Source organism: Amphiprion ocellaris, chromosome 16 (assembly GCF_022539595.1).
Source record: "Amphiprion ocellaris isolate individual 3 ecotype Okinawa chromosome 16, ASM2253959v1, whole genome shotgun sequence".
Classification (NCBI taxonomy): domain Eukaryota; kingdom Metazoa; phylum Chordata; class Actinopteri; family Pomacentridae; genus Amphiprion; species Amphiprion ocellaris.
In genome coordinates, this window is record NC_072781.1 from 404,282 (window position 1) to 420,817 (window position 16,536).

Consider the following 16,536-nt stretch of genomic DNA (forward strand, 5'->3'; position numbering starts at 1 on the left):
TGAAAAAAAAATCATCATGAATTTTGGCCCCAAAAAAAACGCCTTACTATACTATGTCGAAAAAAAAGGCGATTTTTCAAACATGTTGTAAAAACGTGCCATATGATGAAATAATGTAAAGGAGGGCGTGAAAAACACTCCAGAAAGGTTTTCTTTGAAAAAAAAATCATCATGAATTTTGGCGCAAAAAAAACGCCTTACTATACTATGTCGAAAAAAAAGGCGATTTTTCAAACATGTTGTAAAAACGTGCCATATGATGAAATAATGTAAAGGAGGGCGTGAAAAACACTCCAGAAAGGTTTTCTTTGAAAAAAAAATCATCATGAATTTTGGCGCAAAAAAAACGCCTTACTATACTATGTCGAAAAAAAAAGGCGATTTTTCAAACATGTTGTAAAAACGTGCCATATGATGAAATAATGTAAAGGAGGGCGTGAAAAACACTCCAGAAAGGCTTTCTTTGAAAAAAAAAATCATCATGAATTTTGGCGCAAAAAAAACGCCTTACTATACTATGTCGAAAAAAAAGGCGATTTTTCAAACATGTTGTAAAAACGTGCCATATGATGAAATAATGTAAAGGAGGGCGTGAAAAACACTCCAGAAAGGTTTTCTGTGAAAAAAAAATCATCATGAATTTTGGCGCAAAAAAAACGCCTTACTATACTATGTCGAAAAAAAAGGCGATTTTTCAAACATGTTGTAAAAACGTGCCATATGATGAAATAATGTAAAGGAGGGCGTGAAAAACACTCCAGAAAGGTTTTCTTTGAAAAAAAAATCATCATGAATTTTGGCGCAAAAAAAACGCCTTACTATACTATGTCGAAAAAAAAGGTGATTTTTCAAACATGTTGTAAAAACGTGCCATATGATGAAATAATGTAAAGGAGGGCGTGAAAAACACTCCAGAAAGGTTTTCTTTGAAAAAAAAATCATCATGAATTTTGGCGCAAAAAAAACGCCTTACTATACTATGTCGAAAAAAAAGGGGATTTTTCAAACATGTTGTAAAAACGTGCCATATGATGAAATAATGTAAAGGAGGCTGTGAAAAACAGTCCAGCTGCTGGTGGCAGCAGGTTGCGCAGGTGGAATAAATAATCTCTGCAGACTGCTCTGGTTCTTCCCTGGGGTGTCTTCCTCCCAGCTGGACGCTCCTCCACACGGCAGCTTCCAGGAGGTGTCTCCATCATCATCAGTCGCCTCAACAGGCGGTTTTCAGTGCAGACATCAGGGGCTCTCCTCCCAGCTCCCACCCTCCTGCTCCCATTTAGGATGGAATTATGCTTCTGTGAAGATTCTGGAAATGTCTGGGGAAAGAGTGTTGTGGAGAACTCACTCCAAAGAATTAGCGGTTTGAGAGCACCGACTTCTGCCTGGAGGCTGGTTTGAAAGAAACGAGAAGAAAAATGCAAAAAATGTACAAATACAAAAAGAAAACAAAGACACTAAAACATCTGTCTGACCTCTAAAGGCACTCCGAGAAGCAGGAATTCACCTTTAAACAACGATTACAAAGAAATATCTTATTAGAAATTTTATAAAATAAACCATTTCTCATAAATCATCTCTTTTGTAAGACTAATTATGAAACTAAAATCATGTTGTTTGCTGCTGTCAGAAAGTTTTTTAGTATTTGCATGAGCATCGTTTAAAACCCTGGAGGACATTTCCTTCACTGATAACAACAAATTTACCTTGTCTAATTATGTTACGTGCTGAACCAGTTGAACCAACAAAAAGAGAGAAATATTCACAATATTAATATATAATGATGGAAGAACTAATCACCAATTTACTCGAGTTTTTATCATGGGGTTATTGGGTAGATAAAGTTATTTTCTGTAGGAATCAATGCAGGTTTAACAGCATTACTGCAGGTAACATATAGGATCAGAGAGGAATGATGCAGCAATTAGGTGCCGATGTTTTTAAGAGATTAATCAGCAAGATCAATACAATATTTCTGTCATTATTAGGTTATTAATCTGCATTTTAACCCTCCTGTTGTCTTCATTTACGGGCACCAAAAAATATTGTTTCCTTGTCTGAAAAAAAATCAAAAAATTCAGCAAAAAAATTTCCCAAATTTCAGAAAATTTGCAAAACCTTCAGGAAGAAAATTCCAATCATTCCTTAAAAGTTTCCCATAAAAGTTTATGAAAAAAGCCCCCAAATTTGGCAAGAAAATTCTTGTAAATATTTTCAAAAAATTAGTAAAAATATTCTAAAAATATTCTAAAAATATCTAAAGTGATATTTTCCCCCTACATTTTCAAACTTTAAATTTGCAAAACCTTCAGGAAGAAAATTCCAATCATTCCTTAAAAGTTTCCCATAAAAGTTTATGAAAAAAGCCCCCAAATTTGGCAAGAAAATTCTTGTAAATATTTTCAAAAAATTAGTAAAAATATTCTAAAAATATTCTAAAAATATCTAAAGTGATATTTTCCCCCTACATTTTCAAACTTTAAATTTGCAAAACCTTCAGGAAGAAAATTCCAATAATTCCTTAAAAGTTTCCCTCAAAAGTTTTATTTAAAAAAAAAATCCTCCAAATTTGGCAAGAAAATTTTTGTAAACATTCACAAAAAAAAGTAAAAATCTTCCAAAAAAAATCCTAAAAATATCTAAAGTGATTCCATATATATCAGTAAAACTTCGAATATTTTCTTTGAAAACATTCACAAAAAAAATCAACCAAAATCCAGCAAATTTTGCTGGATTTTGGTTGATATTTTTGTGAATGTTTTTAAGAAACATATTTAACATTTCTTTTTTCCACCAAAAAATGTTCAAAGATTTCCCAAAAATGTTGAAAATGTGGACATCAGAAGTTTCACTGTAAAAACATATTTTTTCCACATTTTCAAACTTTAAACGGGTCAGTATGAGGGTTAATAAGCTGCTTTGACTGCTGAGCTTGTGGACAGCTTGATGAAACAACTTTACCTCTATTTTAAGAGTGTAACCTGTCCCGTCTAGTTAAGTTCTGTTCCAGTTTAACAGCTGAGGAGCACAAACTGTCCATTTCTGTCACCCTGACTCTGACCTGCTGCTCAGGTCACTCCTACCTGCACGCTTTCTGCACTCGTGTTTACACCAACACACATGTTTCTGAGGGCTGAATCTGATCTGTATTGTGTGTCTATGATGGAGAACAAACAGCTCTGGGCCTCCTGTTTGTGTTCAAGCTGAATATTTTGGGCTAAAGGTGACAGCAGCTGCACCGTGGGAACTCTGTACGAAGCATGCGACTGATTACAGTGTGTGTTTAGTCTGAGTGGAAGAACGACTAGGAGCATCGCAAAAAGCAGTGAAAACGCACAACATGAAGACAGCATGACGAGACAACAGCCTAACATGTAGAAGCTATCTGTATTTTAACCCTCGTGTCGTCCTGCGGGTCAAAACTGACCCGTTTAAAGTTATTTTTTTGGCTATTTTTATGGCTTTATTGATAAGTGCAGTGGAGACAGACAGGAAGGAGGGAGAAGACATGCAGAAAAGGGCCGTGAGCAGGAATGGAACCCAGGCCGCTGCATTGGGGACCAGCCCCTGGACATGGATCACCTGCTTAACCCAGTGAGAAAATGTGGGAAAAAATAATTTCACTGTGAAACTTCTGATGTCCACATTTTCAACATTTTTGGGAAATCTCTGAACATTTATTGGTGGAAAAAAAGAAATGTTAAAAATGTTTCTTAAGAACATTCACATAAAAATCAACCAAAATCCAGTGAATTTCGCTGGATTTTGGTTGATTTTTACATGAATGTTCTTAAAGAAAATATTAGAAGTTTTACCGATATATATGGAATCACTTTAGATATTTTTAGGATTTTTTTGGAAGATTATTACTCATTTTTTGAAAATATTTACAATAATTTTCTTGCCAAATTTGGGGAATTTTTTTTAAAATAAAACTTTTAAGGAATTATTGGAATTTTCTTCCTGAAGGTTTTTGCAAATTTTCAGAAATTTGGGGAATTTTTTTGCTGAATTTTTGGATTTTTTTCAGACAAGGAAACAATATTTTTTTTGGTGCCCGTAAATGAAGACAACAGGAGGGTTAACAGCAAATAGGTTCAGACTGAAACTGAAGTCATTCTGATCCTCACTTATTTGTCGTTTCAGAACAAACATTTATAGGGGAACAAATATTAGTTTTGTGTTTGCAGCTAAAATTGACATCAGTAAAGCAGAGAGGACGGTAAACGTAGCTAAACGTATAGATGAGAGTGTGTCGACCTCACCGGGAGCTGTGTTTATGTGTGTGTGTGTGTGTGTGTGTGTGTGTGTGTGTGTGTGTGTGTGTGTGTGTGTGTGTGTGTGTGTGTAGAGCGAGACACCTGTTCACTGGAGCCCTCTGCTTGAAGCCATACACTCATTATTTATGACCAGGATTAATATGCTCCGTCTGACATAAACACACACAGGGATGTACACACACTCAACACACACACACACACACTCAACACACACACACACACACACACACACACACACACACACACACACACACACACACACACACACACACACACACACACACACACACACAGGGATGTACACACTCATCATCATCATGGTGTGTGTACATCCTCCTCTGAGTGTGTGTTTTTGTGAGTCTAACCTCCTATAGAGCAGCATGCTGACGTGTGTGTGTTCATTGTGTAATTTTGTTTTCCAATTCTATATTAACTGTGTTTTTTCTTACTTTGTGTAGCTTTCTATTGAAAAAATGACAAGGAAATGATTGAGATTGGAAATATTTTAAAATTTAATTAGCAATTTTCCATTATCATGTGCAATATTTCTTTCATAATTCATAATCATTGCCAGTATTACTTCTTACTTACTTCTATTATTTATATTTTCAGTAATGTTTAGTACTTATATCATCTTTCTTTTCCATTAAGAACTGCATTTATCCTTCTGTTATGTCACGTTGTTTTCACAGCAACATCTGGCACAAGAATTTACTTCAACATTAATGAAGTTTAATATTTTCTTATCTAAAATGTTTGTTGTTCACACAGAAATCTGCCTCTGATCAGTTGCATATTTTTGTAAAGAAAGAAAAACCTTCTTCTCCTGGAACCTGGAAAGCACCGAGCACTATTTATGTTAATAAGATCAGCTGTGTTCCAGGTCAGAATGTGTTGGTTTTTGTCTTTTACTAGAACAACTGGACTGATAACAGGAACTAGAATCACAAGTGCTGATAATGAGGGTCAACATCAGATAAATAAAGTTGTGATCCTGGTTTTATCGATTGTATTCTACTGTGTTTTATCCTCCTGCTCTACTGTACAACAGTCAGGCTCTAAACTACTGCAACCTGCTGCACATCTTAATAAAAATTAAAGTAGAAGCATTATTTGCACACAGCAGAATTCACAGATTCGTTAAGCTCTGATGGAAACTAATCAATTATCCGAGGATCAGAGCTCAAAACATTTTGGGAGCTTCTAATTTTTATCCAGCGTTACTTTGGTTAAAATAGTAAACAGCGCTGGTGGCAGGCCAGAGATTTATTCTGAGAACAGCAAAAAAAAACAAATTAAAATAAAGAATTAAACTTCAAGCTGGCGTCTGTCGTCACAGATCTCTGGTGAGAAAAGAACCTCCACTGCTGTCTAACACCCCTTTATCATCGTGTTTCTGGAGTTTAAACTCCAACACAGTGAGACGTCTTCTTCTCTGCTTCTATTCCAGGATCCTCAGTCTCCCAGTTAATGTTTCATTCAACATTTATCCATGAATGAAGCTAACAAACTGGATCTTCAGTGTTGCAATGAGGTTATTTCGTGAAGTTTAGGTGCCAGATACACATTTAATCAACATTTTGATGAATTTAAATATCAGGTCAGACTCTGCAACCTCATTTTAAAGGACTTGGTTTGGATCTTTTGACCTAAAACACAGAATCACAGCGACGATTCAGAACAAAGTGACTTGATCTAGTTGTAAACCAGTAGATAACTTTACACCAGAGATGTCCTTGTTAATCAAATGTATTTAAAATTATCAGATTTTAAAGACAATGAATTCATTTTTGTCAGTTATTCTGTGATTTTTTTTGTGTGTATTTGCATGAGTTCTAATTATTAATGAATATTTAAGTGAATTTGTGCATTGGATCACTCCATGAACCAAAGAACAGGACTTGATTTGGATCCATAGAACTGGTAAAAGATCTCTTCCTCTAAAACAAAGTCCAGCTTAACGTTTGATAAGCTTTGCTCTACTTATATTAACAATAAAATATGTGGGTGAAACATTACATTGATAAATTAGCTTCTAGTTTAACAAATATAAAATCATCAACAGTAAGTAATAATCTAAAGACACATCTAATAAATCACCAGAAACCTTAATGTACTAATACCCTAACTCTACAGAATCAGCTACCTGAGCTATAGCTGTAAACTAGTTAATCTGCAGATAACTTTTACCAAAGATTTTTAATCCAACAGAACCAACTTGAGGAAATAAATATGTTTTCAGAGTTTTTAAAATTGAAGGTAAACTGTGTGATCTGACAGCAACCAGAGTTTAAAAGATAAAAACGAGTTCAGATCAATATTAATGCACTGTTTAGTTTCCTTTATTCTTTGTTCTCTTTACTCATCCATATTCATATTTTCCTCCTCTCTATTTACACCTTCTTCCTTTCCCAGTTCTTATTTATTTATTCTACTCTTTCTTCCTTCTTTTCCTGCTGTCATCCCTCCTTTTCCTCTCCTCTGTCCCTTCCTACCTCCTTCTGCTGTCCAAGGATAGGACATGCTGCAGGTGATGGAGGGAAATCATCGAGGACATAATTAAGAGGCTTATGAGGAGGAGTGTGCGTGTTACGCATCGCATTACAAATGAAAAAGAAGGAGAAAAAAAAGCTGCATGCAAACAGGCCTCAGAGTTCCACAAATGCTCATTTTCATTCTCAGACAAACACACAGACACTCAGCCAGGGGGGTTTGACCTTATACAGTGGAGTTAAACAGCTCTCCTGCCTCATTTGGTTGTCTGTGAGTACACACACACACACACACACACACACACACACACACACACACACACACACACACACACACATTTACAAACACACACACTCCGCCTTCTGGTGTGTTTTAAGCACCAATGAAGGACTCATCCGACATGTTCATCTAGTTCCTTCACAAATTTGAATGTTTTCTGCTCACCCGTTGGCCCTTCAAGCCTCAGTGAGGACTTGTGTGTGTGTGTGTGTGTGTGTGTGTGTGTGTGTGTGTGTGTGTGTGTGTGTGTGTGTGTGTGTGTGTGTGTGTGTGTGGTTGTAAATGTGTATGTGTGTAATCAGGAACTCGGCCTGATCCCCTCTGGTATGTGCTTTGGGGAGTGTTTGTCAAAGGGCAGCAGCACATTCTGAGAACGACACAAACTGGGCCTGAGCTGCTTTTATTCCCCTTCGCTAAATAAAAGTCAGTGTAGTTTATTTCTTTAAAGACTTTTTTGCAGTTTTTACTCAATTTTGTGAGAAAAACTTCATCTAGAACCACCTACATGTAGAGAAACTGTCATTTTCCACGATGAAAGTAGAGATTTAGTGTTTTCTTCACACTTTGTTTAACCCTCGTGACGTCCTGCAGGTCAAACTGACCCGTTTTAAAGTTTGAAAATGCAAGGAAAAAAAATATTTTCACAGTGAAACGTCTGATGTCCACATTTTCAACATTTTTGGGAAATTTTTGAACATTTTTTGGTGGAAAAAAGAAATGTTAAAAATGTTTCTTATGAACATTCACAAAAAAATCAACCAAAATCCAGCAAATTTTGCTGGATTTTGGTTGATTTTTATGTGAATGTTCTTAAAGAAAACATTAGAAGTTTTACTGATATATGTGGAATTACTTTAGATATTTTTAGGATTTTTTGGAAGATTTTTACCATTTTTTTGAAAATATTTACAAGAATTTTCTTGCCAAATCTGGGGGATTTTTTTTTTTTTTTTTTTTTAAATAAAAATTTTAAGGGAAACTTTCAAGGAATTATTGGAATTTTCTTCCTGAAGATTTTGCAAATTTTCAGAAATTTGGGGAATTTTTTTGCTGAATTTTTGGATTTTTTTCAAACAAGGAAACAATATTTTTTGGTGCCTGTAAATGAGGACAACAGGAGGGTTAATCTCAGAAACATACGATAGAAATCTTTTAGTCATTACTCTGATAAAATGACAACATGTATGGAAGTTTAACATGAATATGATCAGATGTGATTCTCCTAAACGAGGGTTGAAGTCTGAGAAAACACCCGGAGCTAGATAGAAGAGTGTGTGAGTTATGGAGGTTATCAAGCGTCCACCTCACGTTTAAGATGTGAGGGGAAATAACGAGTCGCATTCAGCGTCTTTTTGGTCAGACATGATGATTATTTTCTTACCGCTGCCTGCGATGGCCCGGGCCTCCATTCCATTAGCTTTCCTCCTGGCCACGTCCGCTAGCAGCAGCTCGCCCTTATCACCGGCCACATAATGGAGGTCCTTTGAAGGTAATGCAAGAAAGAAAGAAACACGGACGTTAATCTAAAATGAATCTAGGCTCAGATGACAATAGGGTTTTCTCCTTGTTCTTTTTTGGGGGGTGGGGGCGGTATTTTGGCGGGAGAAGGAAGAAACAGATGAAATGACAGAAAAAAAAAATGAGCCGTTTGAAGCCCGACATCAGAAAGAGCACCGGGTTTGGATGAAATGCCGGTTCCTCAAAAAACTTTGAAATCAGCCTTCCTTCGCCCCGCAACCCCCCACCCAACTACACACACTCACACACCAACACACTAACACACACTCACACACCAACACACACACACACACCAACACACTAACACACACACCTCTGTGGTTTTTGAACTAAGGAGGATGTTATCTGTCACGTTTCAGAAGTGTTAGAGGAGACGAGGGACTGTTCACCTTTCAGAATCGCTGCTGTTCTCTCTTTACGGAGAAACAGATCCAGCCGAGCGTTTTACTCTATCAGCTGCAACGATACTGGAAGCAGCGTGTTTCCTCTGTTTCTCCCTGTTTGAGTCTCACACGTCCATAAAGACAGATAATGTGGTTAAATGATGTCTGACGGAGGCTGATTTAAGCCGTCACATACTCACTAATAATCAGACATCTGCTCCTGTTATAAGGTACAAGATTAAGGTCAGTTCATCTTCTATTCACACTGCTGGAAAATACAAATATAACATTTACAGTTACAGGCATTGATGGAAATATTCTCCCACGATGCAAAACTTAAACTACAGTCATGAATGGTAGAACAAAAGCTAAAGTTTTCAGTTTAGTCACATTATTCTTAATGATCCTGGGAGTTCTGCAGCTGGTTCAGTTTTCTCACTTTGTTTTGTCAAATTAGTGATTAGGAGACACTTGATTAGTGTGATTTCTTGCATATTCACAGCAGAAACAGCATATTATAATAACCACCATTTAGTCTAGAGGTACTATAGAACTGGTAGGCAGAGGTTTGTTTATTTCATTTAATTTCATTATTAAATTAACTTTATCCTGTTTAAAGACGGCTGACTTTTAGGACAAAACCAGGCCTAAAACAGCATCAATGACCATCAATAGGTAAGGATCTGTGTTGTTCTCTTAGTGTAAAGTAGTGTTTGATTTGAAGTCTGAATTCTTGACGTTGATCTCTGTGTTGCTGCCGTTCAGAACGTTGGTAAAGTCTGTGAATGGACCGGATGGCTCAGAGTAAACGTGTGAAAGAACCAAATATGCAGGTATATGTGTATATCCTTCCCATTTCATATACTGTTTATACTATTAGTACTGTGTATATAACTGCGTATAGATCGTTTACACTGTTCATTCTCTCCTACTTGTGCATCTATCATATCTGTTGTTGCCTACATCTATTATATTTATATACTTAGTGAGTTCATACGACTTGGTCTATTCAGTTCATAAATACTGGAACAAACTCTCTATACTTGTACTGTATATGATGCATTTTACTCCTCTTGAAATTCTGGTTAGCTGCTAAAATACAGTTAATGTTCTTAGTATTTGTACTGCAATGACAGTAAAGTCTAATCTAATCTAACCCTGGGACTAGTCGACATGATGAGAAAAAGTCAAAATACGCATTCTAAGAACTGCACAATTTCTGTGACATTCGCCCTCTTAAATTGATTGTATTATGAATGAATGAAAGGCTCATTTTGCAGCCCAACCAGGGGCTTCTCAGGGTCGCAGGGTTTCCTGGGGCCGGTTGCAGGGCCTGAGGGCCCATCAAAGGGGACGGCGTGTTAAGGAAAGTCTTCCGCCTCAGCGACATCACAGGACATCAGTGCCGTGACTCAGGGCTCGCCACGGATAACCCTCAGCTGGCTAAAGCCAGCCCCCAGCTGGGTCTGCACCCGGCTCTAATACCCCAGATTGTAGCCCGGCTTTTGTACCCCCACAGGAAAAAGAGAGGGGGAGCAGGGAGGGACGGAGGAGGCAGAGAAGGAGAGTAAAGGAGAGGAGCTGAAATTGAGGAGTGTGAATGGGAACAGATTGGGTAATTATAGAGCCCAGCCTGCCCTCTGTGGCGACGAGTTAGGAGGAAATGTGAAAATGGCCGACAACAAAATGGCCTCAAAAGAAGCTAAATCGGCTCCCAGGACTGAGGCGCTGATTCGGGATGTGAACGAGGACACGGTCCTCAATTAGACAGCAAAGAGGCTTCTTAATTGATAACAAACAGAGCAGATTAAACAGGCAGGAGAGGAGGAGGAAACAGAAAGAGAGAGAAGGAAGAAGACATAAAGACCTGAGGAAGGAGAGAGATGACAGACAGAACAGAACAATATGAACATTTGAAGCCGAACGTTTTATTCCAGCTTAGCTCCTCATAATGCCGTCTGAATCTGGAGAAAGAGACCCAGAGAAAGAAAACACGACTGAACAAACGTGGAATGAGAGAGACGAACTGAGGGAGAGAGAGAGAGGAGTATCAGCCCGACTAAGAAGGGATAACAATAATACTGCATATAAAACCATCAGATATTACACCTCTTATTCCCTGACGCTCAAACGCGACACTAATCTTATTTATATAAGAGCTTTAGGGGTTGCAGCGAGCCAGCTAACGGCTGATAAAGGGGCGTTTTACTGGGCCAGTTCTGGGGAGCAGAGGGGAGGAGGAGCCCCATATTGACTGATATTTGGGTTACCTCCAAATAAATGAGGGATTAGGTTAACTGGCACCGCAGCGCTACAGAACATTAACAGACGGAGCCGGAATGTTTGCAGTGATTCCTGTCAAACACGAACACGAACATACAGCGTGGACTTTTAAAGCATTATTACAGAGGATAAAGTATAATCTCAGTGTCTTATGGATGCCGGCCATGTGCAGACAATGACAGATCTTTAGTGCAGACTGTAATTATTCTGTAATATTCAACACGGTGCACGTGTATGGCTGGTTTCTGATTAGTTTAGTGACTTTGGTGTGTAGTTGAATGCTCGCAGTCTCAATTCAGACAAACTTCAAGACATTTTGGACATTTTTTGAGTCATTTGGGATAATTTTCATTTGATTTTCGATAGCTTTCACGTCATTTGACAAATTTTAATGAATTAAAACACATTTGAGTTGTGTTAAAAACTGCATCCAGATCAGTTTTCCATCCATCCAGGTGTCACAGTCTGAACACTAAAAATGCAGACAGATTTCAAGACATTTTGGACACTTTTTTGAGTCATTTTCAATGATTTTCAAGTATTTTTGAGCAATTTTCATTCATTTTTCCACAACTTATAAGTAATTTGGTGGGTTTCTATCACTATTGACAGTTTCTGTGATACATGGGACACCTTTCATTTAATTTTAGATGATTTTCATGTCATTTTGACTCATTTTTGATGGAGGAAAAATACATTTGAGTTCTGTTAAAAACTACATCCAGATCAATTTTACATTCATCCAGGTGTCACAGTCTAAAAAAAAATGCACAGAAACTTCAAGTTTTCCAACAATTCCCTTTAATATTCCTCAGAATGGGAAACAACTTGTTGCAATTGCTGTAGAGAGGAATAGTGGTGTGACGGTAGCAGCTAAATATTCCAGATTTCTTATCACTTCTTGTGGTTTTACTGCAGGTTTATCTTTTTGGTCTAATTCTGCCTGTTGAGATTTATACTTTTAGCTGAAAAAGGAACCTATTTGCAGCACAATATTCTTGATTTAACATGTGTTTATAATTACTGACCACTGTTTTAAGCTTTATGATATTCAAGTAAAACAAGAAAGTAAACATGGACCACAAGGTCAATAAAAGCAGAAGTAACTGGGTTCACAATGAAGGAACATTTACAGTATTTGGTGCATTTTATGTGTTGATATTGCAGTTTTAAATAAAGGTCAACTGTTTAACTGAGACCTAAGTTTGCCTAATTCCAAATATATTCCAGTAACAGTAAGTCCCACACGTTCAAATGAAATAGTTAATCACATTTTGAGTTTTTATGGCTACTAAAATGTCCTAAGGTGCAGTTGTTGGTTTATGTTTGCCAAAAAATATAGAGTCAGATCAAATACTGACAAGAAGACTGAAAAAAATTTCACATGGGCGCAGCAGAAGTGTGATATTCCTAAATGATTGGAGGTATAATCCGTTTGTCTCTGACGCACTTGTTATCTAGGACTCCGGTGTTTGACTTCCATCAGATAGGTGTTAAGGACTTAATGTTTTAATAGCGCTAATTACCCATCTGAGCGACAACAATGAGCTTATTGCCAAAGACATGCAGAACCTCCTCCTCTTCCTGCAGCGGTGCCAGAACCCGGCGTCAGATAGGAGGCAGATAGAGGCTGAACCAGCAGCTCGCCTCACTGCTAGCGCATCTAGCAAGCAACAGAACAAGCCTCACTGGGGAACAAAAGAGCGCCATCAGATTGGGCTATCACACAATTTGATTTAATTAACGAGCTACATCAAGAGCCAAAGACCCAGGAAGAAGAAGACGAGGAGAAAGAGGAGGGAGGTGAAGAAAAAAAAACTTGTTGTGGGATTGACTTGGCTGACGAATGACCTAATTGGTTGCATTATCAACTCATTATCAAAGGCTAATTAGGGAGCTACAGAACAGCCGCAATTATGGAGACGAAGCGGTAACCCTCGACTAACTAACTAACTCTACGTTCAGCCCCACCAGCCACCCAGTCCTCCTCCCCCTCCATTTAGCCCCACACTAAAGTGTTTCATTTTAACAAAAGCTTCTCTTTTTGTTGGGAAAAGCCTTGGAGGGCCTCTATTGTTGGTGGGAAACAATGGGCCTGCCGGGGGAGCGCTGCTGGAGGGGGGGGATCATGCTGAGCTTTCTAAAGGAGGTGAGGGTGTGCGTGGTATCTGGCTGTGTACGTGCATTTTACCCAGTCGACGGTGCGTTACTGAGTTCTGTTGGGAAGTTAGAAAGAGCTGAGAGAAGGCGGGGGTCGCCCTCATTAACCCCTCCACCTCCACCCAATCAGCCAGCAGCAGGTTAAAGCAACAACACAACCTAATTAGAGCCACGGACAGACCGGGGTGAAACGTCAACGTCCTCTCCTCACTGCTCTTCTCTCCATTTCACTCCTTTCACAAGACGACCGGTTTGCTGCTCTCTTGGTCGCTGAAGCAAGAAAGTGTTTGAAAAAGCTCGTTGTGAAGAGAATGAACTTCATTACAGATCTGAGCTGATGAGGATTTATAGTTATCAACCATCATGACCTGTTCAGTAACTTCCCAACATAAGACTGAACTAGCAGTGGACATGTTCGAATCTGTTGGATGGTGGTTATTTTAACCTTCATGTCGTCCTGCAGGTCAAAACTGACCCGTTGCAAAATTTGAAAATGTGGAAAAAAATATATTTTTACAGTGAAACTTCTGATGTCCACATTTTCAACATTTTGGGGAATTTTTTGAACATTTTTTGTCGGGGAAAAAAAGAAATGTTCTTGAAGAAAATAGAAGTTTTACTGATATATATGTAATCACTTTAGATATTTTTAGGATTTTTTGGAAGATTTTTACTCATTTTTTGAAAATATTTACAAGAATTTTCTTGCCAAATTTGAGGGATTTTTTAAAAATAAAACTTTTAAGTGAAATTTTTAAGGAATTATTGGAATTTTTTTCCTGAACGTTTTGCAAATTTTCAGAAAATTGGGAAATTTTTTTGCTGAATTTTTTTCAGACAAGGAAACAGTATTTTTTGATGCCCGTAAATGAAGACAAAAGGAGGGTTAAACATACGTAAGGCATGAATGAGTGAGTTGGAGTTTGTGTTTGATTTCTACTGTGAATGTAGATCAGTTCTAAATGTCATTTATTGGTTCTTTGAGTCATCAGTGCTGATGTTAGATCTGAAAAAGCCACATCTAATACATGCAGCCCATATAGAACTTTATGTTTTATTGACTGTAGTTGGTCCATTTCTTGGACTCCACCCTTCAGATCATAAATATATACACATATCTGACGCCAGTTTTCACCTTCTGACTCCTCCACCTGGTTTCTTCTCCCTCACCTGTTTCTCTTTTTTTCATCTATTATTTAGCTTTCCATCCACACCACGAACCCTCTCGTTTCTCCTCTCCTCTCCCTTATGCAAATAAATAATAAAACACTATTTTTTTATCACCTGTGACTGATCAGTAAAGTATTTTGAGGCATTATGACCATAGATCTGTGAATTTTTATGTGTTCTTGTGTCATTTTTTCATCTATTTTGGGTTCCTTGCAGGTTTATACTTTCTAAATCTGACCAAATGTAAAGTCGGACGTCTATCTGAGTATGTGGGTGGCAATATTCCAGAAAAACATCATTAACACCTTTTAAAAAATGTTCTAAAACCTGTTAGATGTGATTAGAAAGTCCCAACAAGAGCTCAGGAATCAGTCCAGGTATTTGTTGATGCTACACCTTTCCCCCTCCGTCAGTGTGTATTCCCACCTTCACCTGCTGCAATACAGGAAAAAAATGCCAAATAAAATATACACACCTGGCTACACCTGAAAACATGTTCCTCTAAACCCGTACAGGGTTTATATTTATATACAAGCCTCCAGGAAATCTGTACGTTTGCCTTAAGGAGGAGTTTCCATACCTGCCGGTGGTCACCTGTTGGGTGTTTTGGAGACGTTTATCTGTTTATTGTTTGTTTGTGTTCTATTTGTTGTTATACAGTGGAGACCAGTGGATTGAACTGTAGCTTTGAATTTTAAAAGGACAAATCTACTATTTTTGCCCATCAGTCTAGACTCAATAAGCTAAACGGACAGAAATGTCTTTAGAAATCTTTGCAGTAACATTAAAATCAGAAACTCATATGTGTTGTTTGGTGCAGCTGGCGTAGTCTGGACTGAATAGCAAAAACTGCAATTTTATCCTTTTAAAATTGCAAATAAAAGAATAAAGCTGTACTTTCTGAATTACCTCAAGATTAAAACATGCATTTGTATGTCTCCGTTTCAAACTTTTGGCCTGAACAGTCTTTCCTTGGTCATATTAGCTGCTTATCTGTGTTGACAGGATTGTACTTTAGTGAAAGGACTGACTTATTGAAGGATTTTACTGTAATATTATCAACCCTTTTATCACAACACTTAAATGTGACATTTTCCTTCTACTCACCATGAACAGATCTCTGTCTTCTAAATCTACAGCGAGGAGGAAGGCCTTCTCAAAGCGCTGGTGTCTGCAGAGACAGTGGAGATGATAATCAATAGAAACACATATGATAAGAATTAACCCCCCTGTTGTCTTCATTTATGGGCACCAGAAATATTGTTTCCTTGTCTGAAAAAAATCCAAAAATTCAGCAAAAAAATTACCCAAATTTCAGAAAATTTGCAAAACCTTGAGGAAGAAAATTCCAATAATTCCTTAAAAGTTTCCCTTGAAAGTTTTATTTTAAAAAAATCCCCCAAATTTGGCAAGAAAATTCTTGTCAATATTTTCAAAAAATGAGTAAAAATCTTCCAAAAAAAGTCCTAAAAATATCTAAAGTTATTCCATATACACACATGGACAAAATTGTTGGCACCCCTCGGTTAGTGAAAGAAAAACCCACAATGATCACAGAAACAACTTGAATCTGACAAAGGTAATAATAAATAAAAATTCTATGAAAACAAACCAATGAAAATCTGACATTGCTTTTGAACTGTGGTTTAACTGAATTATTTTAATGAATAAACTCATGAAACAGGCCTGGACAAAAATGATGGTTCCCTTAACTTAATATTTTGTTGCACAACCTTTTGAGGCAATCACTGCAATCAAACCATTTGTGTAACTGTCAGTGAGACTTCTGCACCTCTCAGCAGGTATTCTGGTCCACTCCTCATCAGCAGACTGCTCCAGTTGTCTCAGGTTTGAAGGTTCCTTCTCCAGACGCCATGTTTCAGCTCCTTCCACAGATGTTCAATAGGATTTAGATCAGGGCTCATAGAGGCCACTTCACAATAGTCCAATGTTTTCCTCTTAGCCATTCTTGG

The 16,536-nt window shown here is 37.6% G+C and overlaps 1 protein-coding gene across 2 annotated transcripts in view; it reads right to left on the bottom strand.

Moving 5' to 3' along the window:
- The window catches only part of wdpcp (WD repeat containing planar cell polarity effector), a 123,632-nt gene that overhangs the window by 18,485 nt on the left and 88,611 nt on the right, over positions 1-16,536 (bottom strand). For both annotated transcript variants that reach the window (XM_055018571.1, XM_055018570.1), the window contains 2 exons: positions 15,671-15,734; positions 8,431-8,530 (listed from right to left, as the gene is read on the bottom strand). In XM_055018571.1, the coding sequence (XP_054874546.1) occupies positions 8,431-8,530; positions 15,671-15,734 (164 nt within the window). The remainder of the gene's footprint in view (positions 1-8,430; positions 8,531-15,670; positions 15,735-16,536) is intronic.